General features: G+C 46.7%; 1 protein-coding gene across 1 annotated transcript in view; it reads left to right on the top strand.

The window, feature by feature from the left end:
* Positions 1–26,835, top strand: part of SCARF2 (scavenger receptor class F member 2) — a 521,508-nt gene that overhangs the window by 396,009 nt on the left and 98,664 nt on the right. The window contains exon 9 of the mRNA XM_085636388.1: positions 18,256–18,377. Within this exon, the coding sequence (XP_085492514.1) occupies positions 18,256–18,377 (122 nt within the window). The remainder of the gene's footprint in view (positions 1–18,255; positions 18,378–26,835) is intronic.

Below are 26,835 nucleotides of genomic sequence, written 5' to 3'. Positions count from 1 at the left end.
ACATCAGGAACGTCTCCACTGAGATTGTACAAACTCCGTTCCACCCCCCTCCCCTTCTAATCGGATATCTCGTTGGTCTCCATGCTAGGCGGTTCACAGATATACCCTCTGAATTTATTCCAAGCTCCCCAAACTCTTCCCCATTTTTAAAGACACCCTCGATGTACATATTTCACTTTCTCCGCCACCATAGCTTCATCCATGTCTTTACACCACTCTTGTAGTGTAGGTGACTCTCCTGAACCCCACCTCCTGGCAATATTCCGCTTAGCAATCGAATTACTTTTTTTTTAGTTGTTAATGTTTAATATGTATTTGCTCCTTTATAAGGGGTTCACATTCTCCATGGTCCTTAAAGATATGGTGTGAGTGCATTCCGTGAATCTCTTCACACCAGCCGTTGATTCACATAATAAAAAACAACTGCAGTTCAAAGGTCACCAGTGTCCTACTCTGCAACTTGCCAAGATGCCCTCGTGGCTACAACACGTGAGGATCATTGCACTTTGTTACAAAAAAGCCTTCTGTCTGGCAGGGTTCTGTGTGGGATGGAACACATCATCAGGGCTCTGCTTGCTGCTGCTCAGACTCTGTCTGCTGAGCTTGTCTCCTGGCCACATGACAGGAGACTTTCCAAAAGGAAGCTCTCGTCTGCAGAAAGCACTCCAGGCTCACATCAGCTGCTGATGGGCGTTTGGCTTAGATTAGAATATAACCTACTAGTGATTCACTCATGTATTCCTGGGATTAAGGAGATACACCTTTGACGAAAGCAGCCAAACCAAACAAATCTAGGGAAAGTTGAGCATTGGAAGTGAATCTTGAGAAGTGATCCTTATGTTTGCGTCTGAGTGCTGACGACAAGCGCTGATATTGCTTTCCTCTGGTTGTCAATCAACTTAATCACTAACCCCACATCTTCAGCTAAAAGACATTCATGCAGGTGGTGGACGTTCACACATGATGCCTATAACCCTGCTTCCTAAATGCCCATGAGGGCTTTATATGTGCAGCGGTCAAACTAAATCATTATATACCCCAGAGTGATTTCAATATGTTATGAATGTGCAATGTAGTTACATAGGACTTCATATGGTATACTATGTTGCATGTGCACAGTCCTCCCTTGCCTTGCTATAGCCCAGTGACACAACATGATGTTGAAATTGAAGTAGCACTAGATTTCAGATTGGCACTGTATGAATGAAGTTTCTTTTTATTCCTTTGTATTCGGATATATATGCCAGCTTGTCACATTAAACATACGAATGGCTGTAATTAAGATAGAGCAGGGTTTACAGGATGGGCAAACATATCATTTCGGAGGAGTTTCATGCAGTTTCCGAACTGGCCATAAACTGCTAAAACTGCATCTAAATGAGAGCCTGCATTGCAGTACAGATCACTGTTTGACTCAGTGCTTAATTTGAACAGGTGGTTTCCAGTGATCGGCACCGGCACTTAATTGGTTTCTGGTGCCCGTCACCAATTGTCCACACTGCACTTATGGCAGTCTGCCACATGCTGGCACTGCTAATCTAATTTAATGATGAGCAGAATGACGGTTGTTTATGAATACAATATACATTAAAAATTACTGATTCCTGCGTCCCCAGCCATTCCTTTAGCTTTGGGTTCCTGGAATAATCTGAAATGTTACACTTGCAGAGAGAGAGATGGCTAGTAGTTGTTTTGGTACTGTCTTTGGCAATGATGACATGGGCAATGGGTGGTGCAATTTGCAGTGGCCTCTTTGTCAGGGCAGTGGTGCTTATTGTTTTACAAATTAAGCACTGGTTTGACTGCACATCATGGCACAGCAGTACATTGTAGTCAATAATTATTTTCACATGGCATGGCAGTGTGAATTCCTCTGGGTGTAATTCAATTCTACATTTTAGTTTGTCTGTGTAATTACATACTTGAACCACCCAAAGACAAATTAGTCTTGTCAGTGGCCAGAAGGTGCGGTCCTGTCTAATCCCGAATGCTTTGTCCACTCTGCTAGAGAATACAAGCAATCCAGTGGCGTAGCCAGGGGAGGGGGCATGAGTTTTGGGGGCAACATCCTCCCCCGCGCTCTTACATGCGTTTCCCGCAGGGCGGCAAAGGCAGTAATCGCCGAACCTACCCCCGCTCTTCCTTGCGGCCGCTGCGGGCAGCAGAGGCAGGGACCGCCACAGGCAGCAATATGTCTAGCTACGCCAGTGAGCAAATCTACATACATGTCATACGTGTTGTGTCTCATCAATTGGGTGTGATTCAATCCTTAGGTACAGTTAATTTTGGTGTTTCGTCTGGGCATGAATATTTAAAGAAGGTATCAATATGTGAATATAAATAGAGAGAATCCAAAAAAAGGATACAATAGTTTAGTGCTGTCATTCCGCTTAGCACGAGTAAGACAAAGGGGAATAGACAATAAAACCAAAAGTTAACAAAACAGTTTTCCTGATCTTGGCCAACCAACAAAAAGGTCGGTGAGAGAGTTCGTTCAAGAAGGAGAGCGAGGCGATACAGGTAGTGGGCGAGGTCCCTATCATCCAGGACACATCTGTACTTTTTAATACATGTTTGTGTCACAAACTGTGATGTTTTACATTATTGGCTGTTAGGTGTTCTTGTTATATATATATACATTGTACAAATGCAAGCTAAATACAAAGGTTATTCTTAAATTATAGTTAGTTTTTGTTATAGTACCTTGAAGCATGTTTCAAAAAAAACCTAAGAAATTCGATTCAAAGCCCTAGTTTAACAACAGGTATGATTATGAGTTAAGACTGCTGTTGGAGGGAGGACCACCGGGGAGTCGGGGAGACTATTCCGGGGCACCTTCCTACCGCCAAAGTATAGCCGAGCGCCGCTGAGAAGCCCCCTTCGGGGAGGTCCTTCTCCTATGATCGTACTAGGCCCAGTAACACCACCACACAGGACTCAATATCAGTTGCTTGACTTGGTTCTTTATCAGAAGTAGTACGTTCAATATTTACAGTGGGATCGAGGGATCCAGTAAGAGTCTCAATGTCTTTTAGAGGGATATGGTAGCGGGACAGTCTTAGTACCAACCAGGTACGGGAGGGCTCTGTGCCAGACCTTGAGTGCTGGTCTCAGAGCGGCTCGGACGTGGGGAGCCGCGACGGCGTTTGCAGGGCTCGGGTGGTAGTTCCGCTTGGGTCGAGCCGCGACACAGTCAGCAGGGCTCCGGTGGTAGGTCCGCTTCGGTCGAGCCACGACGAGGTCAGCTGGGCTCTGATGGTAAAGTTCAACAAGGTCAGGCCGCGACAGCGTCAGCAGGGCCCCAAAGGTTCGTGAAGGTCTTTAAGCACGGTGGAGCCGTGACGTCGTCAGCAGGGCTCAGAGTGTGGGTTCAGGATGAGTCTTCTTCCGTGGGGTCAGCCGCGATCCGATCAGCAGGGCTCTTGACTCCGGGATACAACTGTTGTCCTGTTGTCGGGTCGCCCCAGATATAGGACTGGAGCCCTTTGATGTCCGGACCCTTGCGCCCGGAGGGGGCGGAGAGGCCGGGTGGGGAGCGGCCAGATGCCCAGCAGGAGAGGCGCCAGGCCCCAGAGAGCTGTGGGGCGATCGCACCTAGGTGTAGAAGGACGGTTGGGGGTCCCATCGATACTGCCCTCCGCCGGGAGTGGGAAGGGTTCACGTGGTATCCCCCGGGCCAGGGGTTGGCACCTCGATGTCGGGCCCCGCTGGGACAGAGGCCGGGGGGAGCGGGGTCACGCAGGTGGTCACGTGGATTGACGTATAATCCAAAATGGAGGAGCCCCGAGGTGCATGGGACCTCGTGCGGCTTAGCGAGGGGGAATAGGACCACGCCACGAGGCCGGCTCCCACACGCGTCCCCCCCAGCTGAAGGCAGGGAGAGTCACCCATCTCCTTGGGGGTTCTCCTCGCCGAGGCGGAAGAAGCGGGACAGGCCGTCAGCATTGGCGTGGTCGCTGCCGGGCCGGTGTTCCACAGTGAAGTCCATCCCTTGCAGAGAGATGGACCATCGCAACAACTTGGGGTTCTCGCCCCGCATTTGCATGAGCCACCGCAAGGGCCGGTGGTCAGTTTGGACCCTGAAGTGGGTGCCGAAAAGGTAGGGCCGGAGCTTCTTGAGGGCCCACACCACGGCGAATGCCTCCCGCTCGATGGTGCTCCACCTCTGTTCTCGCGGCAGCAGTCGGCGGCTGATAAAGGCCACAGGTCGGCCGAGGCCCTTGGCGTCCATCTGGGAGAGGACCGCCCCGACCCCGTACTCCGAGGCATCGGTCTGGACTTCAAATTCCTTGCTGTAGTCGGGGGCCTGTAGCACAGGGGCCGCGAACATGGCCGCCTTGAGGGCCTCAAAAGCGGTCTGACAGCGGGGCGTCCAGTGCACCGCCTTGGGCTGTTTCTTGGAAGTGAGCTCCGTAAGGGGGCCCACAATGCTGCCATAATCCTTGATGAATCGTCGGTAGTAGCCTGTGAGGCCTAGGAAGGCCCGGACAGCGGTTTGGGTTGCGGGGGGCTCCCACGCCTGGATGGCGTCGACCTTTAACTGGAGGGGTGCCACCTGGCCACTCCCCACCTGGTGGCCCAGATTGGTCACAGATCCTTGACCGATCTGGCATTTACTGGCCTTAATGGTGAGCCCGGCTCTTTGGAGAGCGGCCAGGACTTCCCCGAGGTGTCCCAGGTGCGCGGCCCAGTGGTCGCTGAAGACTGCAATGTCGTCGAGGCAGGCCGCGCTGAAGGTTTCTAGTCCGGCCAGGACCTTGTTCACCAGTCTCTGGAAGGTCGCTGGGGCGTTCTTCATACCGAAGGGCATTACCCGAAAGTGGTAGTGCCCATCGGGGGTGGAAAAGGCGGATCGTTCCCGGGCGCCGGGAGTGAGCTTGATCTGCCAGTACCCAGCGGTGAGATCAAAGGTGCTCAGGTAGCGGGCGGCCCCTAAGCGATCGATCAGCTCGTCTGCTCGTGGCAAGGGGTGGGCATCGGTCTTGGTGACTGCGTTCAGGCCCCGGTAGTCGACACAAAATCTGAGTTCCGGGGCCGTGCCGGGGGCGGCGGCCTTCGGCACCAAGACTACCGGGCTGGCCCACGGGCTGTCGGAAGGCTTGATGACTCCAAGGGCGAGCATCTTGGAGACCTCGGTCTGTATGCAGGCTCGGACTCGGTCAGGTACTCTGTAAGCGCGGTGTCGCACAGGGGGGCTGTCCCCAGTATCCACGTCGTGGACACACAAGGGGTCACCCCGGGCATGAGAGAGAAGAGGGCAGCGAAGGGTTGCAGCAGCTTCTGGTAGTCATGGCGCTGTTCTGGTGTCAGGGTGGCGGAGAGGCGGACTCCCTCCAAGGAGCCGTCTTGGCCCGAGGACCCCAGGAGGTCTGGTAGGGGCTCGGAGTCACTTTCGTCCCCATCGTCGGTAGCCAGCAGTAGGCTTAGTTCAGTTCGGGCAAAGTGGGGTTTGAGCCGGTTGGCGTGCAGGACCCGGAGGGGGTTCCTCGGGGACTCCATGCCGACCAGGTATGTGACGGGGCTCTTCCTCTCAACTACCTTGAAGGGCCCGGTCCATTTGTCCTGCAGGGCGCAGGGGTCCACGGGTGACATGACCCAGACTTGCTGGCCCGGCTCGAATTCGATGGTCGAGGCATTTTCGTCATACCAGCGCTTCATGTCTTCTTGGCTGGCTTCGAGGTTGGCTTCGGCCAGGGCCCGGAACTTACGAGTCTGGTTCCGCAGGGTCAGGAGGTACCGGTAGACGTCAGGAGGGGCATCTTGGACTTGCGCTTCCCAGCCCTCCTTGACCAGGCTGAGGTTCCCTCGGACGGGGTGCCCATACAACAGTTCGAAGGGGCTGAAGCCCAGGGATTTCTGTGGTACCTCCCGATAGGCGAACAGGAGGCAGGGCAGCAGGACATCCCATCTCCTCCTCAGGGGCTCTTCCAGGCCCTTGATCATCCCCTTCAGGGTTTTGTTGAACCGCTCGACCAGTCCGTTCCCCTGGGGGTGGTAAGGGGTGGTGAATTTATAGGTGACCCCACATTGTTGCCAGAGGGATCTCATGTACTTCGAAATAAAGTTCGTACCCCTGTCGCTCACCACTTTTCGGGGGAACCCCACCCTGGAGAAGATGCCCATCAGGGCCCGGCCCACCACTGGAGCTGTCACGGTGCGGAGTGGGATGGCCTCGGGGTATCGGGTGGCGTGGTCGACCAGTACCAGGATGAAGCGGTGCCCCAGGGCGGTTCGGGGGTCAAGGGGCCCCACGATGTCAATTCCCACTCGTTCGAACGGGGTGTGGACGGCTGGAAATGGTTGGAGGGGGGCTTTCACTCGCCCCCCAGTCTTCCCGCTAGCTTGGCAGGTCGGGCAGGACCGGCAGTGATGGTCCACGTCTCTTCTCATTCGGGGCCAATAGAAATGGGTCACTAGGCGTCTGTAAGTTTTGTCCCGCCCGAGGTGTCCGGCGAGGGGCACATCATGTGCCAGGTTCAGGAGGAACTCTCGAAATCGGAGGGGGACCACCAGCACCCGGCCGGCCCCTAGTTCGGCGACTTTCTGCTCGCTATACAATAAGTCATTGTCCCAATAGACCCAGTGGGTTCCCGTGGGGTCCCCCGCAGCCTGGGCGGCCGCTTGCTGTCGGGCCCCCTCGAGGGACGGGCAGGCCTTCTGCTCTTGCTGGAATTGTTCGCGGGTGGGGCCTCCGTCGTGGCGCCACTGGGCCAGCTCGGGGATCTCGCTGAGGGAGGCGGCTTCGTCGGGAGAAAGTTCTGATTGCCCGGCCTCCTCGTCGGGTTCCTCCGTGCCGGAGGGGGGTGATAGTTCGGGGCCCGTCGGCTTGTCGGGGGCCGTGGCAGCGGCTGGTTGGGCGGTCATGGACCGGGTGGTGGCGCAGGCCCACTCGGGCAGTCCTAGCATTCCCAGATGCTCTCGGCGTTCCACCTGGGCCCAGGGTGAGCTCTCTAGGTCGTTCCCCAGGAGGCAGTCCACTGGGGCGTCGTCGCGGACAGTTACTTTTAGGGTGCCGGACACTCCTCCCCACTCGAAGGGGATCCTGGCCATCCGGCACATGCTCTCGGTGTTGTCCGCGGTCCGGACAGGGCATAGGACATGCGGCAGGATTTGTTCGGGGGTCACCAGGTCGCAGCGGACAGCGGTCACACTGGCCCCAGTGTCCCGGAGGGCCTCGGCCCGTCATCCATTGATGGTGACCCACTGTTGGTACTTCTGGGTGTTGCTTGGGATGGCGGCTCGGGGCACCATTTCTCGGGAGCCCAGGCATACAAGCGACATGGCAGCTGGTTCCCACTCGGGGGACCCGTCGTCGTGGTTTTCCTCCTCGTCTTCTCCCTCCCCCAGGGCTGCGGCGGCTATTTGTCGGGGAGGGGGCCCAGCGGTCCCGTTCCGTCGGTTCACGGGGCAGGCCGGGTCGCTCGCATAGTGGCCGGTCTGCTGGCAGCCGAAGCAGGTCACTGTCGGTCGTGGTCCAGGCCGTGCGATAGGGGTCCCCCTTCGGCCCTGGGTCGGGGAAGTGTGGTTGGTGGCTTAGCCTCGTGGCGGGCTTCTGGGCGGCCCGGCCGGAAATTCTCGACTGCGGTGGGACCCCCCTCCTCCGCCTCGCTGGCGGGGAGGCCCCGTGGTACTCCGTGGGTAGTCCCCCACTGGGTTCCGGGGGACCCGGGTGTTGACCCATCGGTCTGCTTCGGCGGCGAGCTTCCGGGGCTCGGTCAGTTTACTGTCCAGGAGGTGTTGCCTTAGTTCAACAAAGCAGTTGTTGGCGAGGTGCTCCCAGACAATGAGGTCGAACAGTTCATTGTATGAGGTGACCTTGCTTCCTTTTATCCATCCTTCCAACGCTCGGCTGAAGAAGTCCACGTATTCGACCCAGGTGGTACCGGGGAGCTTCTTGCAGTCCCGGAAGCGCTGCCGGTACATCTCTGCTGATAGTCCGTAGCGTGTGAGTAGGGCTTCTTTCATGTGGTCGTATGAGGTCATCACCTCGTCGGGGAGTTGCAGCAGGGTATCCCGGCCCTCGCTGAGGAACCTCCCCCATAGGCCGGCACCCCAATCCTTCCGGGGTACCCGATGGGAGGTCATGGCTACTTCGTACGCTCGGAACCATTGCTGGATGTCGTCATTTTTATAGTACTCCTTGACGACATCCTTGGGGATGTGAACCTTTGGCTCGGTCAGGGGCAGAGCGTCCCGGGCTCCGGGGTTGCTGGTCTCCCCCGTTTTAGCTTTTAGTTCAATTTCCTTAAGGCTCCTCTCGTGCTCGAGGGTTAGCCGTCTCTCCTCTAGTTCCCGATGCCGTTTCTTTTCCTCGATTTCCTCTTGCAGCCGTAGTTGCTCCAAGGCTATCTTCTTCTCCGCCAGTAGGAGCTCACCGTCCAGCCGGAGTTGGGCGAGGTCCATTTCGTGTGTCCGGACCCTCTCCCGTTCTCGCATTTCTTCGTGGGAAAGGCTGGTTTCTGGGACGGTTCGTCCCCCATCTGTCGGGGTTGGGGTCGGCAGGTTTCCGTCCCGGGCCAAGGTCCCTTCGGCTCGGGGTGGAGTGGTCTCGGGTTCTGTCCAGGCTTTCAGGGCTTTCCGCATTTCTTCCTTGGTGCCCAATCCTGTGGTTGGGATCCCTTTGTCCTTGCAGAATTGTTTCAGTTCTTTGTGGGTGTATTCTTCCAACCTTTCCGGCTGGAAGGTTGCGGCCACGGTTGCCTCTTGGCCTTCCATGGTTCCCTTTTCTTTTCCGTCTGGTTAGGTAGTGGGTGCGTTACTTGCCTGTACGATTGCGTCTGGCTCGGATCCCGTCGCTGGCCACCAAATGTTGGAGGGAGGACCACCGGGGAGTCGGGGAGACTATTCCGGGGCACCTTCCTACCGCCAAAGTATAGCCGAGCGCCGTTGAGAAGCCCCCTTCGGGGAGGTCCTTCTCCTATGATCGTACTAGGCCCAGTAACACCACCACACAGGACTCAATATCAGTTGCTTGACTTGGTTCTTTATCAGAAGTAGTACGTTCAATATTTACAGTGGGATCGAGGGATCCAGTAAGAGTCTCAATGTCTGTTAGAGGGATATGGTAGCGGGACAGTCTTAGTACCAACCAGGTACGGGAGGGCTCTGCGCCAGACCTTGAGTGCTGGTCTCAGAGTGGCTCGGACGTGGGGAGCCGCGACGGCGTCTGCAGGGCTCGGGTGGTAGTTCCGCTTGGGTCGAGCCGCGACACAGTCAGCAGGGCTCCGGTGGTAGGTCCGCTTCGGTCGAGCCGCGACGAGGTCAGCTGGGCTCTAATGGTAAAGTTCAATAAGGTCGGGCCGCGACAGCGTCAGCAGGGCCCCAAAGGTTCGTGAAGGTCTTTAAGCACGGTGGAGCCGCGACGTCGTCAGCAGGGCTCAGACTGTGGGTTCAGGATGAGTCTTCTTCCGTGGGGTCAGCCGCGATCCGATCAGCAGGGCTCTTGACTCCGGGATACAACTGTTGTCCTGTTGTCGGGTCGCCCCAGATATAGGACTGGAGCCCTTTGATGTCCAGACCCTTGCGCCCAGAGGGGGCGGAGAGGCCGGGTGGGGAGCGGCCAGACGCCCAGCAGGAAAGGCGCCAGGCCCCAGACAGCTGTGGGGCGATCGCACCTAGGTGTGGAAGGACGGTTGGGGGTCCCATCTATACTGCCCTCCGCCGGGAGTGGGAAGGGTTCACGTGGTATCCCCCGGGCCAGGGGTTGGCGCCTTGATGTCGGGCCCCACTGGGACAGAGGCCGGGGGGAGCGGGGTCACGCAGGTGGTCACGTGGAGTGACGTATAATCCAAAATGGAGGAGCCCCGAGGTGCATGGGACCTCGTGCGGCTTAGCGAGGGGGAATAGGACCACGCCACGAGGCCGGCTCCCACAACTGCCTAAAAAATAAAATTTACAATTCATGGTTAAGACCACAGTCCCATAATCATGTAAATTTTAAATGTTACTTATTTGGGGTTCACGAATCCTAAGACTCAGCACTTATTTTGTAAAAGAATAAGTGCTAGAACCCAAACATTTGCTCAGAAGTCTGCAGTCAGCACTGTCGAAGGTCTGGGTGCTGAATATCAAGGGATCACCTCCAGACACTCCTGACCTCGTTATCTCCCTCTGCACACTGTATGGTTATTCATAACCGCTTTATCTCCTTTTCTATGTTTTTCTGTCGATTTCATCAACCTTCTTTCCTTCTTTTGTGTTTTCCTCACTTTTGCCCTGGATCAAAGTTTGTTGGGGGAAAATAATTGCTGAGTCCCAAAAATTCATGCCGGTGAGCCCCTCCTGTAAACATCCACTCAACCACTGGTTCAAAATAAGCACTGCAGGGACACCAAGAAGATCTGTGGTACCTAGGAAGTCTCAAGGATTCATCAATGCAGCACATGATTCACACAATCTCTAACAATTTCCTTTAAAAAAACATTATTTTAATTTCAGGGGTTGCCCATTTAATGTCTTTGGGTTCAGGGTAGGCTCACCCTGGTTTTTAATGCAGTTTGTGTTTTTTCTTGTCCCATTAAGGTACTCAGTGCAACATGTTAGGTAATGGTTGCCACAGCAGAAATTTTACTGTAAATATCAGCCTATGATAGCTCAATGAACTTGCAAATTTAAAAGCTCCCTCCTAATTCAATGGAGTGTCTTTATTTTTAATCCTCAGTGGATTCATGAATCCATGTAGGATCTGTAGGTTTACTATATACAGATATCTCTAAAATGGAAACTGTTCATGCCCTGATCTGGAACACTTTCTAAATGCTAATTTCTCAGAAACTGCAGAATGCAGTGGCATAAAACCAAGCAAAGAAATTTTCTTTGGTAAACTTCTACTTACACGCCAACTTTGGCAAAAATTAATTCAGCTGTTTTTATGAATCAAGAAGCAATAGTTCTATGGTTGTTAATGTTCCAATTGTCACTTTTGGAAAGTACGCTTCTTTGACCAATGCTTTATTGCACACAGTACCAAGAAAATCGTATGAGAAATTAATTGTTTTCTGCCTCACAGATTGCATGTAGCAACTACTGTATGCAGGAAAACAACTCTCCTCAAAGTCAAGACATCTCTTCAATGTTGAGTTAAGGCCATTATATACTATTTATTACTCCATTGCTGTGTGTAGGGACATTTTGATCCATTTGAAGTTTTGCAACTTATGAGCCTCGAGCTTATTACTCTCTGCTCATCTTTTATTAGCTACTGGTGGTCGCCAGTAGGTAGTTATAGTTAGTACCTAGCTTCCATTGGAAAAGTGTTTTTTGTTTTAGCAGATGACTTTGGTGCCGTTTGACAAATTTGCACGAATTCTTCAGATCTAGTTTGCTACTCACTTCAGGAGGAGGCGAGAAAATGGGGGGGGGGGGTGGGGTCACAAAATGTATCTCCCTCAGGACTACAGCCCAAACAACTGAAAGGAATTGGACCAAATTTGGCAGAAAACTAGATCTTAGTCCAGAAAGAGTGCTTTATGTAATTTGGTGCACATCCATTCAGTAGTTTTGGAGTTATTAGAGAAAAAAGATTTATGCCACATGGCCTGGCTGCAGTCCAGGCCCTGCGGCAGGCCCTGCGGCCAACCCCGCCCCACACACAGACAAAGGTGGGCAAGGCGTGGGATTAAATGCTTGCAGGAGGTTGGCTGCACGGTTTACCTCCATAGAAAATCAGCAGTTACAGTTATTGTTATCTCAAGTTATTATAACTTGTGCCGTAAGGTAATTATAACTTGCACAACATCTTCTATGACATCATTGATAAATTCACTGCAGCATTTGCAGTGAAATTATTAATGAAAAGACTGCTTGGCAGGGGTGTGATTTATGGTTACCTTCGGGTATGAGTTATAGTTACTTGAGATAACTATAACTATACCTGCTGAAATGCTATTGTTTTTTGTGTGTAAAATCCAAACCTAACTATAATGTCCCTATATATATATATATATATATATATATATTACCTACTGGCGGTCGCCAGTAGGTAGTTATAGTTAGGACCACGTTTCCATAGGAAATCCGCAACATTCTATTTTGAATAACTTTGGCGCCGGTCGACGAATCCTCGCGAATTTTTCAAAATAGGTGGGGCGCTACGCTCCACTCCTACCCTGAAAGTCTCGGGGGGATTCGTCAAGCGGGGGCTGAGATAAAAGGGGGGTCCCAAAACGCGTTTTTCCCATGCATTTTTCCATAGGACCTTTAGACAGGGCTACAGCCCGAACGGCTGAACAGAATTACTAGAAATTTGGCAGAGAGGTAGTCCTCAGGTCAAGGAAGTGCCTTTTGTAGGTTTGGTGTAAATCTGTTCAGTAGATTCTGAGAAAATAGCCTTTAAATCAATATATATATCTGAGCCAGCTTACGGTGCGCTTACGGTACGCTTACCGTACGCGTACGGTGGCGTGCGCGAGCGCGATTCTGATTGGCTCTTAGATCTTAGTAAACATTCGAATCGGCCGAAACCAGGAAGCGGCGGCCGCCATTTTCTCTCTCGCACTGAGAGTGATTTTTAAAATATAAAGCCCAAAAACATGTAAAGGGGCTGTTTAGACAGCTCCCACACACATAGCCATGTTGAGGGTGTCCCCAAAGATCCCCCAAGGCCAAAAACGGAATTTTAATTTTTTCGGTAATTTCGCCGATTACGCTTACCGTACGCGTACGGTAAAAAATTCTAAAAAAAAAAAAATTATCCACACTCTCTCTACCCCGTGTGCAATTGGTGCCCGAAGGGCATCAATTGCGCATGGCTTATCACAGATAAGATAAACTAAAATATTTAAAAAAAAAATAATAAAAAAAAAAATTATCCACACTCTCTCCACCCCGTGTGCAAATGGTGCCCGAAGGGCACCATTTGTGCATGGCTTATAAAATATACGAAAAATTAAAATATTACCTTTCAAAACAAAGTGCATCATATGTCCTCCATGTGCGCACGGTGCGCGAAGCGCATCGTGCGTACATGGCCCATCTAGTGTAACGTGCGCACCGCGTGCCCACCGTGCGTGCACGGCACTAACTGCGTAAAGTGGGCACGCGGTGCGCAAAGCGCACCGCGTGCTCACTGTGCGCAAAGCGCACCGCGCGTGCACGGAACGAACTGCGTTAAGTGGGCGCGCACTCCACGAATGGCGTAAAGTAACTTAGCATTTAAAAAACCGTACAAATTCACTGAAAAAACCATAGGTTTCACACACGTTATAGTTAGGAATTAGCATTTAAAAAACCTTGCAAATTCACTGAAAAAACCATAGGTTTCACACATGTTATAGTTAGCGGAAATTTTACTGATAAAAAACCAATGAAATTCCCCCGTTATAGTTAGTGCAGGCAACTATAACTCACGCGACCGTAATCTTCTGCTGATGACATATGTGTCTTTATGAAAAAAAAATATTTGTAATATATGTATAGCTAAAAATGTATGGAAGAAGACATGGGCAAATAAGTGTCTAAATACAGTATTAGCATCAGCAGAGGATTGCGGTCGCGTGAGTTATAGTTGCCTGCACTAACTATAACGGGGGAATTTCATTGGTTTTTTATCAGTAAAATTTCCGCTAACTATAACATGTGTGAAACCTATGGTTTTTTCAGTGAATATATATATATATATTCACTGAAAAAACCATAGGTTTCACACATGTTATAGTTAGCGGAAATTTTACTGATAAAAAACCAATGAAATTCCCCCGTTATAGTTAGTGCAGGCAACTATAACTCACGCGACCGCAATCCTCTGCTGATGCTAATACTGTATTTAGACACTTATTTGCCCATGTCTTCTTCCATTAAATTTTAGCTATACATATATTACAAATATTTTTTTTTCATAAAGACACATATGTCATCAGCAGAAGATTGCGGTCGCGTGAGTTATAGTTGCCTGCACTAACTATAACGGGGGAATTTCATTGGTTTTTTATCAGTAAAATTTCCGCTAACTATAACATGTGTGAAACCTATGGTTTTTTCAGTGAATTTGCAAGGTTTTTTAAATGCTAATTCCTAACTATAACGTGTGTGAAACCTATGGTTTTTTCAGTGAATTTGTACGGTTTTTTAAATGCTAAGTTACTTTACGCCATTCGTGGCGTGCGCACCCACTTAACGCAGTTCGTTCCGTGCGCGCACGGTGCGCTTCGCGCACCGTGCGCGCACAGTGAGCACGCGGTGCGCTTCGCGCACCGCGCGCCCACTTTACACAGTTAGTGCCGTGCACGCACGGTGGGCACGCGGTGCGATGACAAAGCAAGAAAGCACGTCAACAAATCTGTTTCTGCTTTCCTCCGTGACTATGGTATGGGTGCCATTTACCACAACAACTTGCGTTATGACATGCAAGACATTTATAGAGGAGATGGTGTGCACTTCAATGATGAAGGGAACAGAGTCTTCCTCTTAAACCTTAGACTCTGCATCGGTACTTACTTGTAGGTACCACTAAAAAATCATTTCATAAACACAACGGCTCTTTTTAGAGCCCCCTAATATCTAAACACTTAAATCTGATTTTCATTTTTTTTTTTTTTTTTTTCTACCGTACGCTTACCGTAAGCTTACCGTACGCGTACCCCGTGATTTTTTTTAAAATCAATAAATGTTTTCTTTGTACTTTACAGTCCTTCTTTGACCCCCTCACAAATGTAAGGGGGTCTGTAACTCTCCTCATTGCCCCCTTTCCTTGTTTTCACTCTTTTTTTTCAGAGTGAAATACACAAAATGGCGGCCGCCGCTTCCTGGTTTCGGCCGATTCGAATGTTTACTAAGATCTAAGAGCCAATCAGAATCGCGCTCGCGCACGCCACCGTACGCTTACCGTAAGCGTACGGTAAGCGTACCGTAAGCGGGCTCAGATATATATATTGATTTAAAGGCTATTTTCTCAGAATCTACAGAACAGATTTACACCAAACCTACAAAAGGCACTTCCTTGACCTAGGGACTACCTCTCTGCCAAATTTTGAGTAATTCTGTTCAGCCGTTCGGGCTGTAGCTCGTTCTAAAGGTCCTATGGAAAAATGCATGGGAAAAACGCGTTTTGGGACCCCCCTTTTATCTCAGCCCCCGCTTGACGGATCCCCCCGAGACTTTCAGGGTAGGAGCGGAGCGTAGCGCCCCACCTATTTTGAGAAATTCGCGAGGATTCGTCAACCGGCGCCAAAGTTATTCAAAATAGAATGTTGAGGTTTTCCTATGGAAACGTGGTCCTAACTATAACTACCTACTGGCGACCGCCTGTAGGTAATATATATATATATACACACACATATATATATATACACATATATATAAATATATATATATATATATACACACATATACATATATATGTATGCAGTTATATGTGAGTCAGAATTTACTTAGGAAGAACATTTATAGGGTTCGCCTGAGACAGTGCATGCACTGTTACCAAAAAAAGCTAAAAATGGGCTTCGAGTCCTTCCATTACTTGCCATTAGTTACCACTAGTTGGCTTTGACTTCACTCTCATTTCCTTGCTTCTTATTCGTCAGCACCTCTTGCTTCCTCCAGAGGCTTTAGTGTTTGCCCCTGCTGTGGAGCATGGTCCTAGTACAGCTTTCTTTCTGCAGCCAATGTCTTTTCACTGGCCACACGCTCCTGCAGGTATTTTTTTGGCATGCATTTTATAAAAGTGTATGTGCATGCAGTCTGCCTCTCTCCCTGTCCCTCCCTCGTGTTGCTTGTCTCCCCACCCTACTCCCGCTGTCCATTGTTACTGGACCCTCCCCCGTCCCCCGCACCTCCCTTATTGCTTCTCTACCTCATCCTGCTGTCCATTGTTGCTGATTCCTCCCTCACAACCTCCCTTGTGTTGCTTTCCCCGAGGCCTCCTACCGCTGTCCTTTGTTGCTGCTCCTTCCTTTTTGTCAGTGATATATTTGATTTTTTTTTAACATAATTCTAAACTCTTATTACTATACCTATTTATTCCATCACTTAAACCTTTGGTTTTATTCACTACATTTTTGACAGTTTTTTAATGTGAAGTAAGCTCTTCTTACCACATCTAATTAGAACATCACTATAACAAATGTTGCCTCCTGTTTTTTTTTTCACTGAATGTTCAGGGTTTTTTGATCTTATTCAACCAACTCCCTCACTGAGCACAGCTGAGCTACCCCCCGCTGCACATGGCCTTTGAACTTGTGCAGTATGGAGATGGCCACAGGGCCTGGCTTGCAGCGATGACCTGCACCCACGAGCTATAAACCCCCCACACACACCCCACCTCACTTTTTTTCTTCTTACTTTTATGTCAGTACTTCAGTAATCTCAAACAACTAGAAGGAAAGAGGGCTTATAAATAATAATCTTTCTTATTATTCATATAGGTCCAGCATACGTGCCCATCAAACAGTGAAAACAAAGAGGTATGCAGTTCCTGAAAATGACGCAGGGTGTGTTAGTATCACTAGAAGATACCAAGTTGACACTGTGAGGGTGATAAGATACGCAGGAGAGAAGATAACTCCTTCTGGAAAAGACTTCCAGTTCAAGTGTTACCCTGCGTTACTGCGAGACACACAAGTTTCACTCAAGGAAGCTTGTGTAATCTTGTGGTAATAGTCTCCCACACGAATCCTGCTGTACGTCACATGGAGGCCACGCAGGGTCCCGGAAGAATACCACGGAATATGCATCAATAAATATTTTTTCATGTTTGGCTCCCTGGGGTCCTCTGCCCCACCCCCTGCACAAATGGCTTGGGGTCATGGTATACCTCCTTCTATGTTTTCACAATTTTATTTTCAGGACATGTTCTTTTGTCTTGAAATGGTGGGCACAACATTTTCCTGCAAAATGTGAATAGCCAATCAGATTGCTCGGTCTGGAGGGCTCATCTGAATGCTCCATTTGTGTTATTATTGGGACACTGCAGGACCAACTGTCCAAACATCACTATAATATAAATGCTAATTGCTCAAACATTGCTGGGCAGACTTACATCAAACACAAAAAGCACGCTTTCTGAGTATGAAACAAACTTCCTGCCAAATTTGGTGTAATTTTGTTAAACTATTTTTTTCTGAACCACTTCTCAAAATTTCTAAGAAAATGGACATGGAAAAACGATGTATTGGGAACTCCCCTATTTCTCAGTCTCTTCTTAACAGATCACCCAAGACATTGCAGGAAAGAGCTGAGGTGGATGAACATTTTTTTTAAATGTTTTGTGAAGATTTGTCAAATGGCACCAAGGGCCATATGTAGGAAGCCTAATACCGGTCGGTAACGGCCGATTTTCGGTAAATATCCCGTTACCGACCAGTATTTAGGCTTTTGGTATGTAGGGGGCATATTTCAGGATTCGGTAATTTACTGATTCGGTAAAATTACCGAATCGGTAATTTTACCGATTCGGTAAATACCGAATCCTGAAATGATATGTAGGGGGAGTGTGTCGTTGGTGTGGGGATTCGTTATTTACCACCAACTAAAAGTTGATGGTAAATGACGAATACCTGTAAAAAAGCATTTTTTTACCATTTGAAGTGTGCAATGTGGCAGACATACATGCCCTTAGGGCATGTATGTGCGCCACATGTGCACACATGGACGAATCAGGGGTGCAACAGGGTGTCAATGTGACACCCTGCCACCCATGATGATGCCTCCCCCATTACCGATTCGGTATTTAACGAATCGGTAATGGAAACTGGCTTCCCATTCATTCCTATGGGCCTCCAGGCCCATAGGAATGAATGGGAAGCCAGTTGCCATTACCGAATCGGTAAATACCGATTCTAAAATACCGACATATACCGAATCGGTTATTATTTACCTACATTACATTTACCGATTCATAAATACCGAATCGGTAAAATTCGGTATTTAAGAATCGGTAAATGTAATTTACCTACATATGGCCCTAAATGTATTAGCAAAATCAAAATGCTCCACCTATGGAAACTGTGACCTAACGTATAACTACACACTGGTGACCTCAACTATGTAATACATATATAATATATATATATGTATGTGCGTGTGTGTATAAATGTATATATATATGTCTCCAAATATAGCTATACATCTATCTTTACAGTGCCAGGACACCCTAGATATAAGCAGTCCTTCTGCAATACTGACATTTTAAATGGCTGGAGGAGGTGTGGTCAATTGAATTAGACATTGATTTGGTTTGTTAGTTATGTCCCGGCTCCGTTCTTGACAAACTATATTGGTGTTTAACTTTTCCATTACAACTTTGTTTTTATCATCTTCTAGTGCAAACCAAGAACCCTCCGCAAGCAAGAAGGCATCCAGGCGTCTTTGCGGCAGATTCAGTCGGATCAGCATGAAGTTACCCAGAATCCCCCTGGGCCGTCAGAAGCTACCAAAGGTTGTGGGTAAGTCTCTCAAGTGATATAGAGTTTAGACACAGCTCCCCCTCAGTCATGTGTTCTGGACTCCAAGTTTTAAAAATACAGGCCAGGCTCAACAATCTAGCTGCTGATGACAACGTCTCCTGACAGTATGTAGCTAGGGATTTAAAAGGAACTGGCTACCTAAGAGCAGCATGAGATCACAGTGTCCTTCATTCAAACAATTGTTCTCCATGTTTTGCCATTTTTTTCTAATCCTGGCACATTGTTTGCTGATATTGTTCTTGGGGTTCATTGGAATTCTGGGCCTACAAGCAGAATATTTCAAACAACCTCATGCCATACGGTGGAAGCTTGGTGTAGATTCTGCAACAGTGGAAGGCTTACTTCTGTGTGTTTTAAGCAATGAGATTTTTGAAGATCCCAAACAAATTGAAATTAGTTTTACACTTTCGTATAGGTTATATACAACGCTATGATAAGGAATCTCAAAATTCTTACCTAATACAATTAGAGTGATATATTTATTGTACATTCTACAAATGCTATTGCATGTGAAAAGTTGTAGACAAATTTATGATGTTTACAAAATGTTTACAATAATTTCTCAATATGCAAACTGAGACTTTTTTCAAATTTGAATACGTCAAAGAGCAGATTTTCGATTACTTAACCTTCCCTCAATGTTTAAAGAAGAACTTTGCTTAAACCTACCTCAAAGGAATGCCAGAAAAAGGACATTCCTTGTAAAGTGAACTAATGTTTCTGGTATTCGCAAAACACAAATACAAATATCACATTCCACAAAATATTTATACAAGATGCACAGTAGGTTTTCAATGTGGTTTGACTCAAGAGGAACAGCAGTAAAATATTCCATCTGTGCTTCTATTGAGCCTTGCGGTTTTATAGGATGTTGTTGGGGTTAGAACACGCAGCCGAAAGGAAAAGTAGGAATTGTTTTTCGTCAAATGCTCTCAAAATAGGTACTTCATCAGACTCATTGTTAGTACATTGCAAAAGTACCTAGCTTATTGAAAACTTTCAGAATACAAAATAGCTGTACTTAGGTAAATGTCACTTTGGAAGGGCAGATTTGTACACTTGGCTAACTGGACAGCTATGACATATGTGACCAATTTTAATTGCATTGCTTCTTAGTGGTAACAATGTCAATTATTTTCCATTTTTAAAGTTAAAATCCATACTTTGTTTTAACCAAATAGGAGGATTGTTGGCTGCAGTCTTTTAATCACTAATCAAGCAATGGAGTTAGTTTCAGTATTATGTAAATATTAATAATATATCACTGACACTAACACCCCTTCCATTGCATTCTTGTAGAGATATGTTTGTGCTGCTGTTCCTTTCTCGTGGCGGCAAGCTCCCTCATTTCGGAGATTTGATCACTTTAGAGCAGTTCTGGCGGCCCTATATTGTCTTTCACTGTAAAGAGGCAACACAGTTAAAGTGTTATTCCTGATGTCTAAGACAAGAGGAGGTGAAAGTTGACCAAAGGTAGCAGATACATTGATGTTTCTTACTCTGAATATGGTAGAGACGTTGGAGTTTGGTGAATGTTTGGATTGTGTATACATGAGAAGAAACTCTGAAGACTACTTAAGCACCTAACAGTCAATGCATTTCTAACAAGGAGTACATATAATGCTTGAGGTCTTGGAGGTCACTTTACATCTGCCACGCCAAAGATGGGAATAGGCCTACTTATTGGTAGCAGTGCTGAGAAAAGCTGCTATGATTAGAGTTAACAAGTGGCACATACAATTGAGTAAGAGAGGGCACTAATACAGAATTCTTTGAATAGCCAGAGTATTTTTAGATTTCTAGAACTCTAAGGTCTCAGATATTTGTTTGGTAGAACTATCCCCAAAACATAAGAATTCATAAGAGACAACTAAAGCCACCCCGAAAAATTGCAGCGGTAACAAACCAAGATCAAATTAAGATACAAAATATAATATTTGTTGCAAAATGCATATGGCATTGTGGAGTTTCAGTCAATAGTGGTATCTTAAATGTATAAAAATAAATTAGATACAAGTGATTCTTCTTTTTAGGTTTCGTCTAATACAGTACATGAGCTGTTGCTTGTGATTTACTTTGTTTACTTCTAGAGGCCTTAGAGCCCACCCAGTGTTTAACCTTATTTGGCTTTATCGTCACTCTCCCTTCCTTGAGCGAGTGCTTGCTTCACTTTCTCTTCATGTTATGGTCAGTCCTGTGGAGCATGGCTGAAGTACTACTACTTTGACCAGTTTGTGTTCTTCCATTTGTTGTTCTTTTGGAGGTGCTTTTTTCTTTTACTTGCACTCGCCCCTCACTGCTTTCCATGTCATTGCTTGTCCCATTCCTCCTGTTTTCTTTCTTGCCTCATCCCTCCCACATCCCTTCGATGTTGTTGCTTGCCCCGTATCTCTCGCTTCCCACCCACATTGTTACCTGCCATATACCTCCCACTCCCCACGCTGTTGCTTGTCCCTGTCCCTCCCGCCCCTCCCATTTTGTTCCTTGGCCTCATCCCCTCCCGCCCTTTCCTGCTTTGTTGCTTGCCCCATCCCTGCCACCCTCTCCTGCTTCGTTGCATGCCCCGCCCCCCCACATGTTTGCTTGTCACATCGTTGTTTGCCCTGTCCCCCACACCGCTCCCTCATTGCTGCTTGCCATGTCACCCCATTCCTCCTCCCTTGTTGTTGTTTGCCATGTCCCTCCCCCCCACCTGTGTTTTTGCTTGATCTGTCCCACTGGCCCACCAGAAAAAAACACTATGGTGCAGCAAGCATTATAGCACTTTTGTGTCAAACGTTCATCTATGCTGTACAGCAGCTGTGCTGCTGTACAACTGTTATGTAATCCTTTTTTTTAAGTTTAAGTTTATTGAGACCAGCAAGAAAATACAATGTACAATCAAAATCCGGTCAGACAACATGAGTAATTATGATATGAACAATAAAGGATATTAAGCATAAAGGGTACAATAAACACGGTGTCCTAGAAAAGAAAAAGGGGAGAAAGAGGAAGAAAAAAAAAAAAAAAAAAAAAAAGGGGGGGGGGGGGGAGCAATATGAATTTCATTGGAGAGAGTTCAGAGGAATCGAGGGCAACAAAAGAGGTAAAATGAAGCATTGCATTGCATGTATTTTAAAACTCTAAAACGCATATAGTGATATAATGGGAGGAGTACAGTATGCAAGAAACAATAATAAATTATTCAAACAAAAGACAACGAAACTAAATCAAGGCGGTTTGCGGACATCGTCCGATGTTCTGACAATAGCAGTAATGGAAGTATTCGAAGGGGGGGAAGCAGATAAATATGTAGTGAGAGGGAGCCATAACAAATCCCTTTTAATTGCTAGTGATATAGGGGTAACATAGTTGGTGTCAAGTCTGTGATTAAAACAGATGGCGTTCCACCAGGCTCTGTAAGTGACTTTATCCGCGTGCTTCCAATTCAAGGTGATTAGATGTAAGGCTATAGCAATTAACAAATCTATTAACTGACAGTGTGGCGAAGGTTGAGGCCATGAGGGGGATAAGGAACCAAGGAATATATTTGAGAGGGAAAAAGGAACTTTAGTGTTAAATATCTTGTTAATTTGAGACCAAACTAAGAGCCAGAATTTAGCAATGTTAGGGCAATCAAATAGCATGTGTTTTAAGTCAGCCTTTAAACATGAGCAGGACCAGCAGTGTGATGAAGTGGTGGAAGAAAAGGAAGCCAATTGTGCGGGTGAATATAATGCACGCTGGTATACAAAATAAAGAGTCTGAGTGGTATTGGCCGCTCGTGAAGTTTTATGGATCTTTAACCACAGCTTATCCCACAAAGAGACAGACCAGGATTGTAATAAATCTTTTTCCCATGCCAGCTCAGTCCTTGTTTTGCACCGCGTTGCAAGAGATAAGAGACCATTGTAGAGGGAAGATGCAGAAGGGGAAGCGTCTATCAATGGAAACAATGTAGAGCAAGTTGTAGGGAGATTTGGAGAAGGTGGGAGCGATGAAAGATATTGGCGAAGAGAGGGAAGCAGAAGGTCATATTGCTTCTTACAGGAATTAGGAAGGGCAAAGTTAGATTTGAGGACTGAGAAGGATAGAGGTGCACCATCCATCAAGAGTTGGGAGATCCACTTCAAGCCCTTGGAGTGCCATATCTTCCAGTAGAAAGCACGATTTTTAATACGTAGTAATTTATTGTGCCAAATAGGTTGTTGAGAAAGTGAGTTAAGTGAGGGATAAGAGGCTGGTAGGAGAGGAGTTAAAAGTTTTCGCGTGTGAGAGATAACAGGATGACGCAAAGAAGAAGTGTGCGCAGAGAAAGCAAGGGATTCCAAAAAGGCGAAGGGGGAAGTGAAAAACTTCTCGATGCTAAGCCAAATTGGAGGATAGGTAGGAAGGTCCGAGGAAAGCCATGAAGACGCTTGTTTTAGGGAAAATGCGTGGTGATAAGATTTAAAGTCAGGAAACTTAAGCCCACCATTTAATTTATCTTTTTTGAGAGTAGATAAGGCTATCCGAGGGTGCTTACCTTTCCAGAGGAATTTTAGTAAAGTGCGATCTAATATCTTAAAGTAATAATCTGGGATGTGTACAGGAATCATTGAGAGAGAATATAAAATGACGGGAGCAAGCATCATCTTAATAGAGTCTGACCTACCCCACCAAGAGAGAAAAAGAGGGTGCCACTTGGTAATAGAATCTTTTAGCTTCTTAGTAATGTAATCAAAATTGTGTTTAAGAGTTTCGGAGATAGACGGGGAGAACCATAATCCTAAATATTTTAATTTAGAGGATTGCCAGGAAAAACCGGTATGATCAAAATAGTGTTTGAGACACAAAACATTGAGGGGTAAGACTTCACATTTATCACGATTTAGGCGGTATCCTGAAAGTTTTGAAAACGCATCTACTTGGGAAAGGAAAGGAGGAAGAGAAGTATCGGGATTGGAGCAGTATAAAAGAATATCATCTGCATAAACAGACATTTTGACTTGGCGGGAGCCTAAATGGAATCCTGTAATTAGGGAGTCCTGTCTAATTTTGGTAAGGAAAGGCTCTAATGCCACTACAAATAGGAGAGGGGATAGGGGGCAACCCTGCCGTACACCTCTTGAAAGAGAAAAATAATCGGAGATCTTACCATTAGCAAAAATAGACGCCTTAGGACCAGAGTACAAGAGAGAAATCAAGGAAATTAACTTAGAGGGAAACCCTATCCACTGAAGAGCATGGAACATAAAGTCCCAACCAATCCTATCAAAAGCCTTTTCGGCGTCTAAAGCTATGGCAGCAAGCGGGTAGTCTAAGGAAGAGGCCTTGCTAAGAATGTTAAAAAAGACTCTAGAATTATCAGAGGATAAGCGACCTTTTACAAAGCCCGATTGTTCCGAACCAAGAAGCTCAGGTAAGATTGGGTCAATACGTAAGGCAAGAATTTTAGCAAAAATTTTATAATCCGTGTTCACTAAAGATATCGGGCGATAATTTTTACAGAAAGAGGGATCTTTGCCTTCTTTGGGGATTAGGCAGATCATAGCATCTTGGAAGGTACCTTGAGATGTTCCGTTTGCGATAAAAGAAGTAAACAAAAGAAGAAGTTGTGGAAGGAGGAGTTTCGAAAAGTGTTCATAAAATTCAATGGTAAATCCATCAGGGCCAGGGGTTTTCCCTCGCCTCAAAACCGATACGGCATGAGAAATTTCTGCTAATGTGATATCTAGCTGCAGTGAATCAAAATCAATATGTTGCGAGGGAGGAGAAGGGATGGATTGGAAGTAGGAGGAAAGATCAGATTGAAGAGGTTGGGCCTCAGGGGTGTAGAGAGTTTTATAAAAGGAGACAAACTCATTTAAGATATCTTCATCCTTGAGAAGAATGTCACCATTGGAATCCTTCAGAGACTCTATCCTAGTTCTGTCCCGCCGAGATTTTAGATAGTTGGCCAGTACTTTCCCCATTTTATTCTGACCTCCATAGTAACGAGCACTACTCTTCAGAAGATAAGAAGAGGCCGCTTCTGTGGATGCTTTGTTGAAGGTAATTTTGGCAGTGATAAGATCTTTCAAAGAAGCTTCAGAGTACGAGTGGTAATAAGTGTATTCTAATTTTTTAATTTTGGTAAGCAATTGAGCCGAATGTTTCTCAAAAACTTTTTTCTTCCGAGAAACAAAGTTAATAATAAAGCCTCTGGCAGCTGCCTTAAAAGAATCCCAAATCATAGCAGGGGAGGAATCATGAGTAGTGTTTATGGTGAAGAATTCTGACGCAAAAGAACTGAACTGGCTGGAAAAATTAGGATCTGCAAGCAGCGAATTATTAAAACGCCAACGTCCAGCACATGGGGTGTGAGGAAGAAGGTCAAAATCAACAGAAACCGGGGCATGGTCTGAAATTAAAATGGACCCTATTTCTGATTGAAGTACGTGTTGCGTTAGAGGTTTACTTAAAAAGAGGTAGTCAATACGAGATTGTGATTTGTGTGGGGGGGAGAAAAAGCTATATTCACGGAGATCAGGGTGACACAGTCTCCAGATGTCAACTAAAGACTTTTGACGAATGGTGGAAGCAAATTGTGAGTGCATTTTGTTGTTTACAAATCTGACTGGGGAATTCCTATCTAAAATGGGATCACAAACTTGATTACAAACACCCCCAAAAACAATATAATCGTCTGTAAGGGAGAGCAACTTATCAGAAATATGTAACCAAAAAACATTGTCAACTGAGACTGGAGCATAAACGTTGAAGAAAACCACTGGTATTTTGTCAATAAGTAATTTAACAATTAACCAGCGACCTTCAGAATCAGTTTCTTGAGAAATCACCGATACATTAAACTTTTTATGAGTGAGAATAAGAACACCATTTTTCTTACCTAAAGCTGGAGAAGAAAACACATTACCTACCCAACATCTTTTTAATTTAGATGCTTCAGCCTCAGGGAGGTGGGTTTCCTGAAGGAAAGCAACATCAGTTTTTAACTTTGCTAAGTGGGAAAGAACTCGTTGTCTTTTAATAGGATTGTTCAATCCTTTAACATTCCATGTGATAACTCTGAACTTGACTGGATGAGATTGAAGTCAAAAACCATGAACATACAATGCGATAAATAGGGTTGAGAATGAGAAGAGTAGAGAAATGAGAACTCAGAAGTGTACAAAGAAGAAGATAAGAGAGGAAGAGATTAAAAACAATAATATTAAGAAATTCGATAAGGGATAAGAAACATAAGCAAGGAATATGGATTTGCGAATGACCAAAGAAAGGGAGAAGAGGATAGAATGAGGGAGGTGTAAGCGGGAAGGAAAGAAAAGGAAAAAAGAAAAAGAAAAAGAGGAGAGGAACAATGGCAGAAGACAGCAAAAAAAAGCATAAAAGTAGAATATGAACAAAAGGCATACTTACATGAAGAATATCCAAGAGAACAAGGGGGAGGGGAAGAAGCCACACGAGACAGACAGCCCATCCAGGCTGACCAGACGGAGGACGAGGGGGAAAACGCCAATAAAATAGGATATCTACGGATGCGAGAGAGAACAAAAAACAAAAACGTAAAAACTATTTAGCACAGTAAGCGATGAAGAATAGGAGAGTTAAAACAGAACAAAACGATTAGGTACCAACTCAAATTAAGAAGACCATCCAAGCTACAAAAGAACACCAAAGAATACATGAGGGACGGTGATAAAGAGAAGCAATGAATGAAAGAACCATAAGAAAAATCATCAGAACATCAAGTAACATTTGAAGACGAGGGTCCCGAAGCTTCCATGGTCTCCGTCCTGTGAAAGTTTATGAAACTCTGTAACTGCTGCGGATCTTCATAGGATGTCGTCTTGTTATTAAACGTGACCTTAAAGAGGCAGGGGTGAAAAAGACCATAACGCGCTCCCATGGCACGAAGAGTAGGTCTCATATCAAGAAAGGCCTTACGTCTGTTGGCTGTGGACTTGGCATAATCTTGAGCGAAAAACAAAGTGGCGCCGGACCAGGTGACTCGTTGAGTGGATTTAGCCGCTGACAAAACCTTTAGCAAGTCCGTGTACTCCAAAAAGTACAAAATGACACCTCTCGGCCTCTGAGAAGAAGATGCACTCGATGGAAGACGTCCTAACCTATGGGCTCGTTGAATGTTGAGAGCGGTGCCTTCCGGCATATGGAGAATCTTGGGTAGAAAAGTTTTAAAGAAGGTAGGAGGATCTGACCCCTCTGATCCCTCCACCAGACCATAAATACGCAGGTTGTTCCGCCTATTACGGTTTTCAAGATCCTCGACTTGGCGTTGGAGGGCAGACACTTGAGATTGAAGGTGAGAGACATTGGTGTTAGTGTCTGTAAAGGAAGACATATGACTTTCAACTGCAGTAATTCGTGAGTCAAGTTGAGCCCAAGTGTCAGTGAGAGCTTGTAGTTTATTATTTGTTTCCTCCATAAAGGGACGAAGGGCCCTAATTTCCTCCAG

This window comes from Triturus cristatus, chromosome 11 (genome assembly GCF_964204655.1).
Source record: "Triturus cristatus chromosome 11, aTriCri1.1, whole genome shotgun sequence".
Taxonomy (NCBI): Eukaryota; Metazoa; Chordata; class Amphibia; order Caudata; family Salamandridae; genus Triturus; species Triturus cristatus.
The sequence above is the reverse complement of the archived record's forward strand: the minus strand, read 5'-3'. Positions and strand labels throughout refer to the sequence as shown.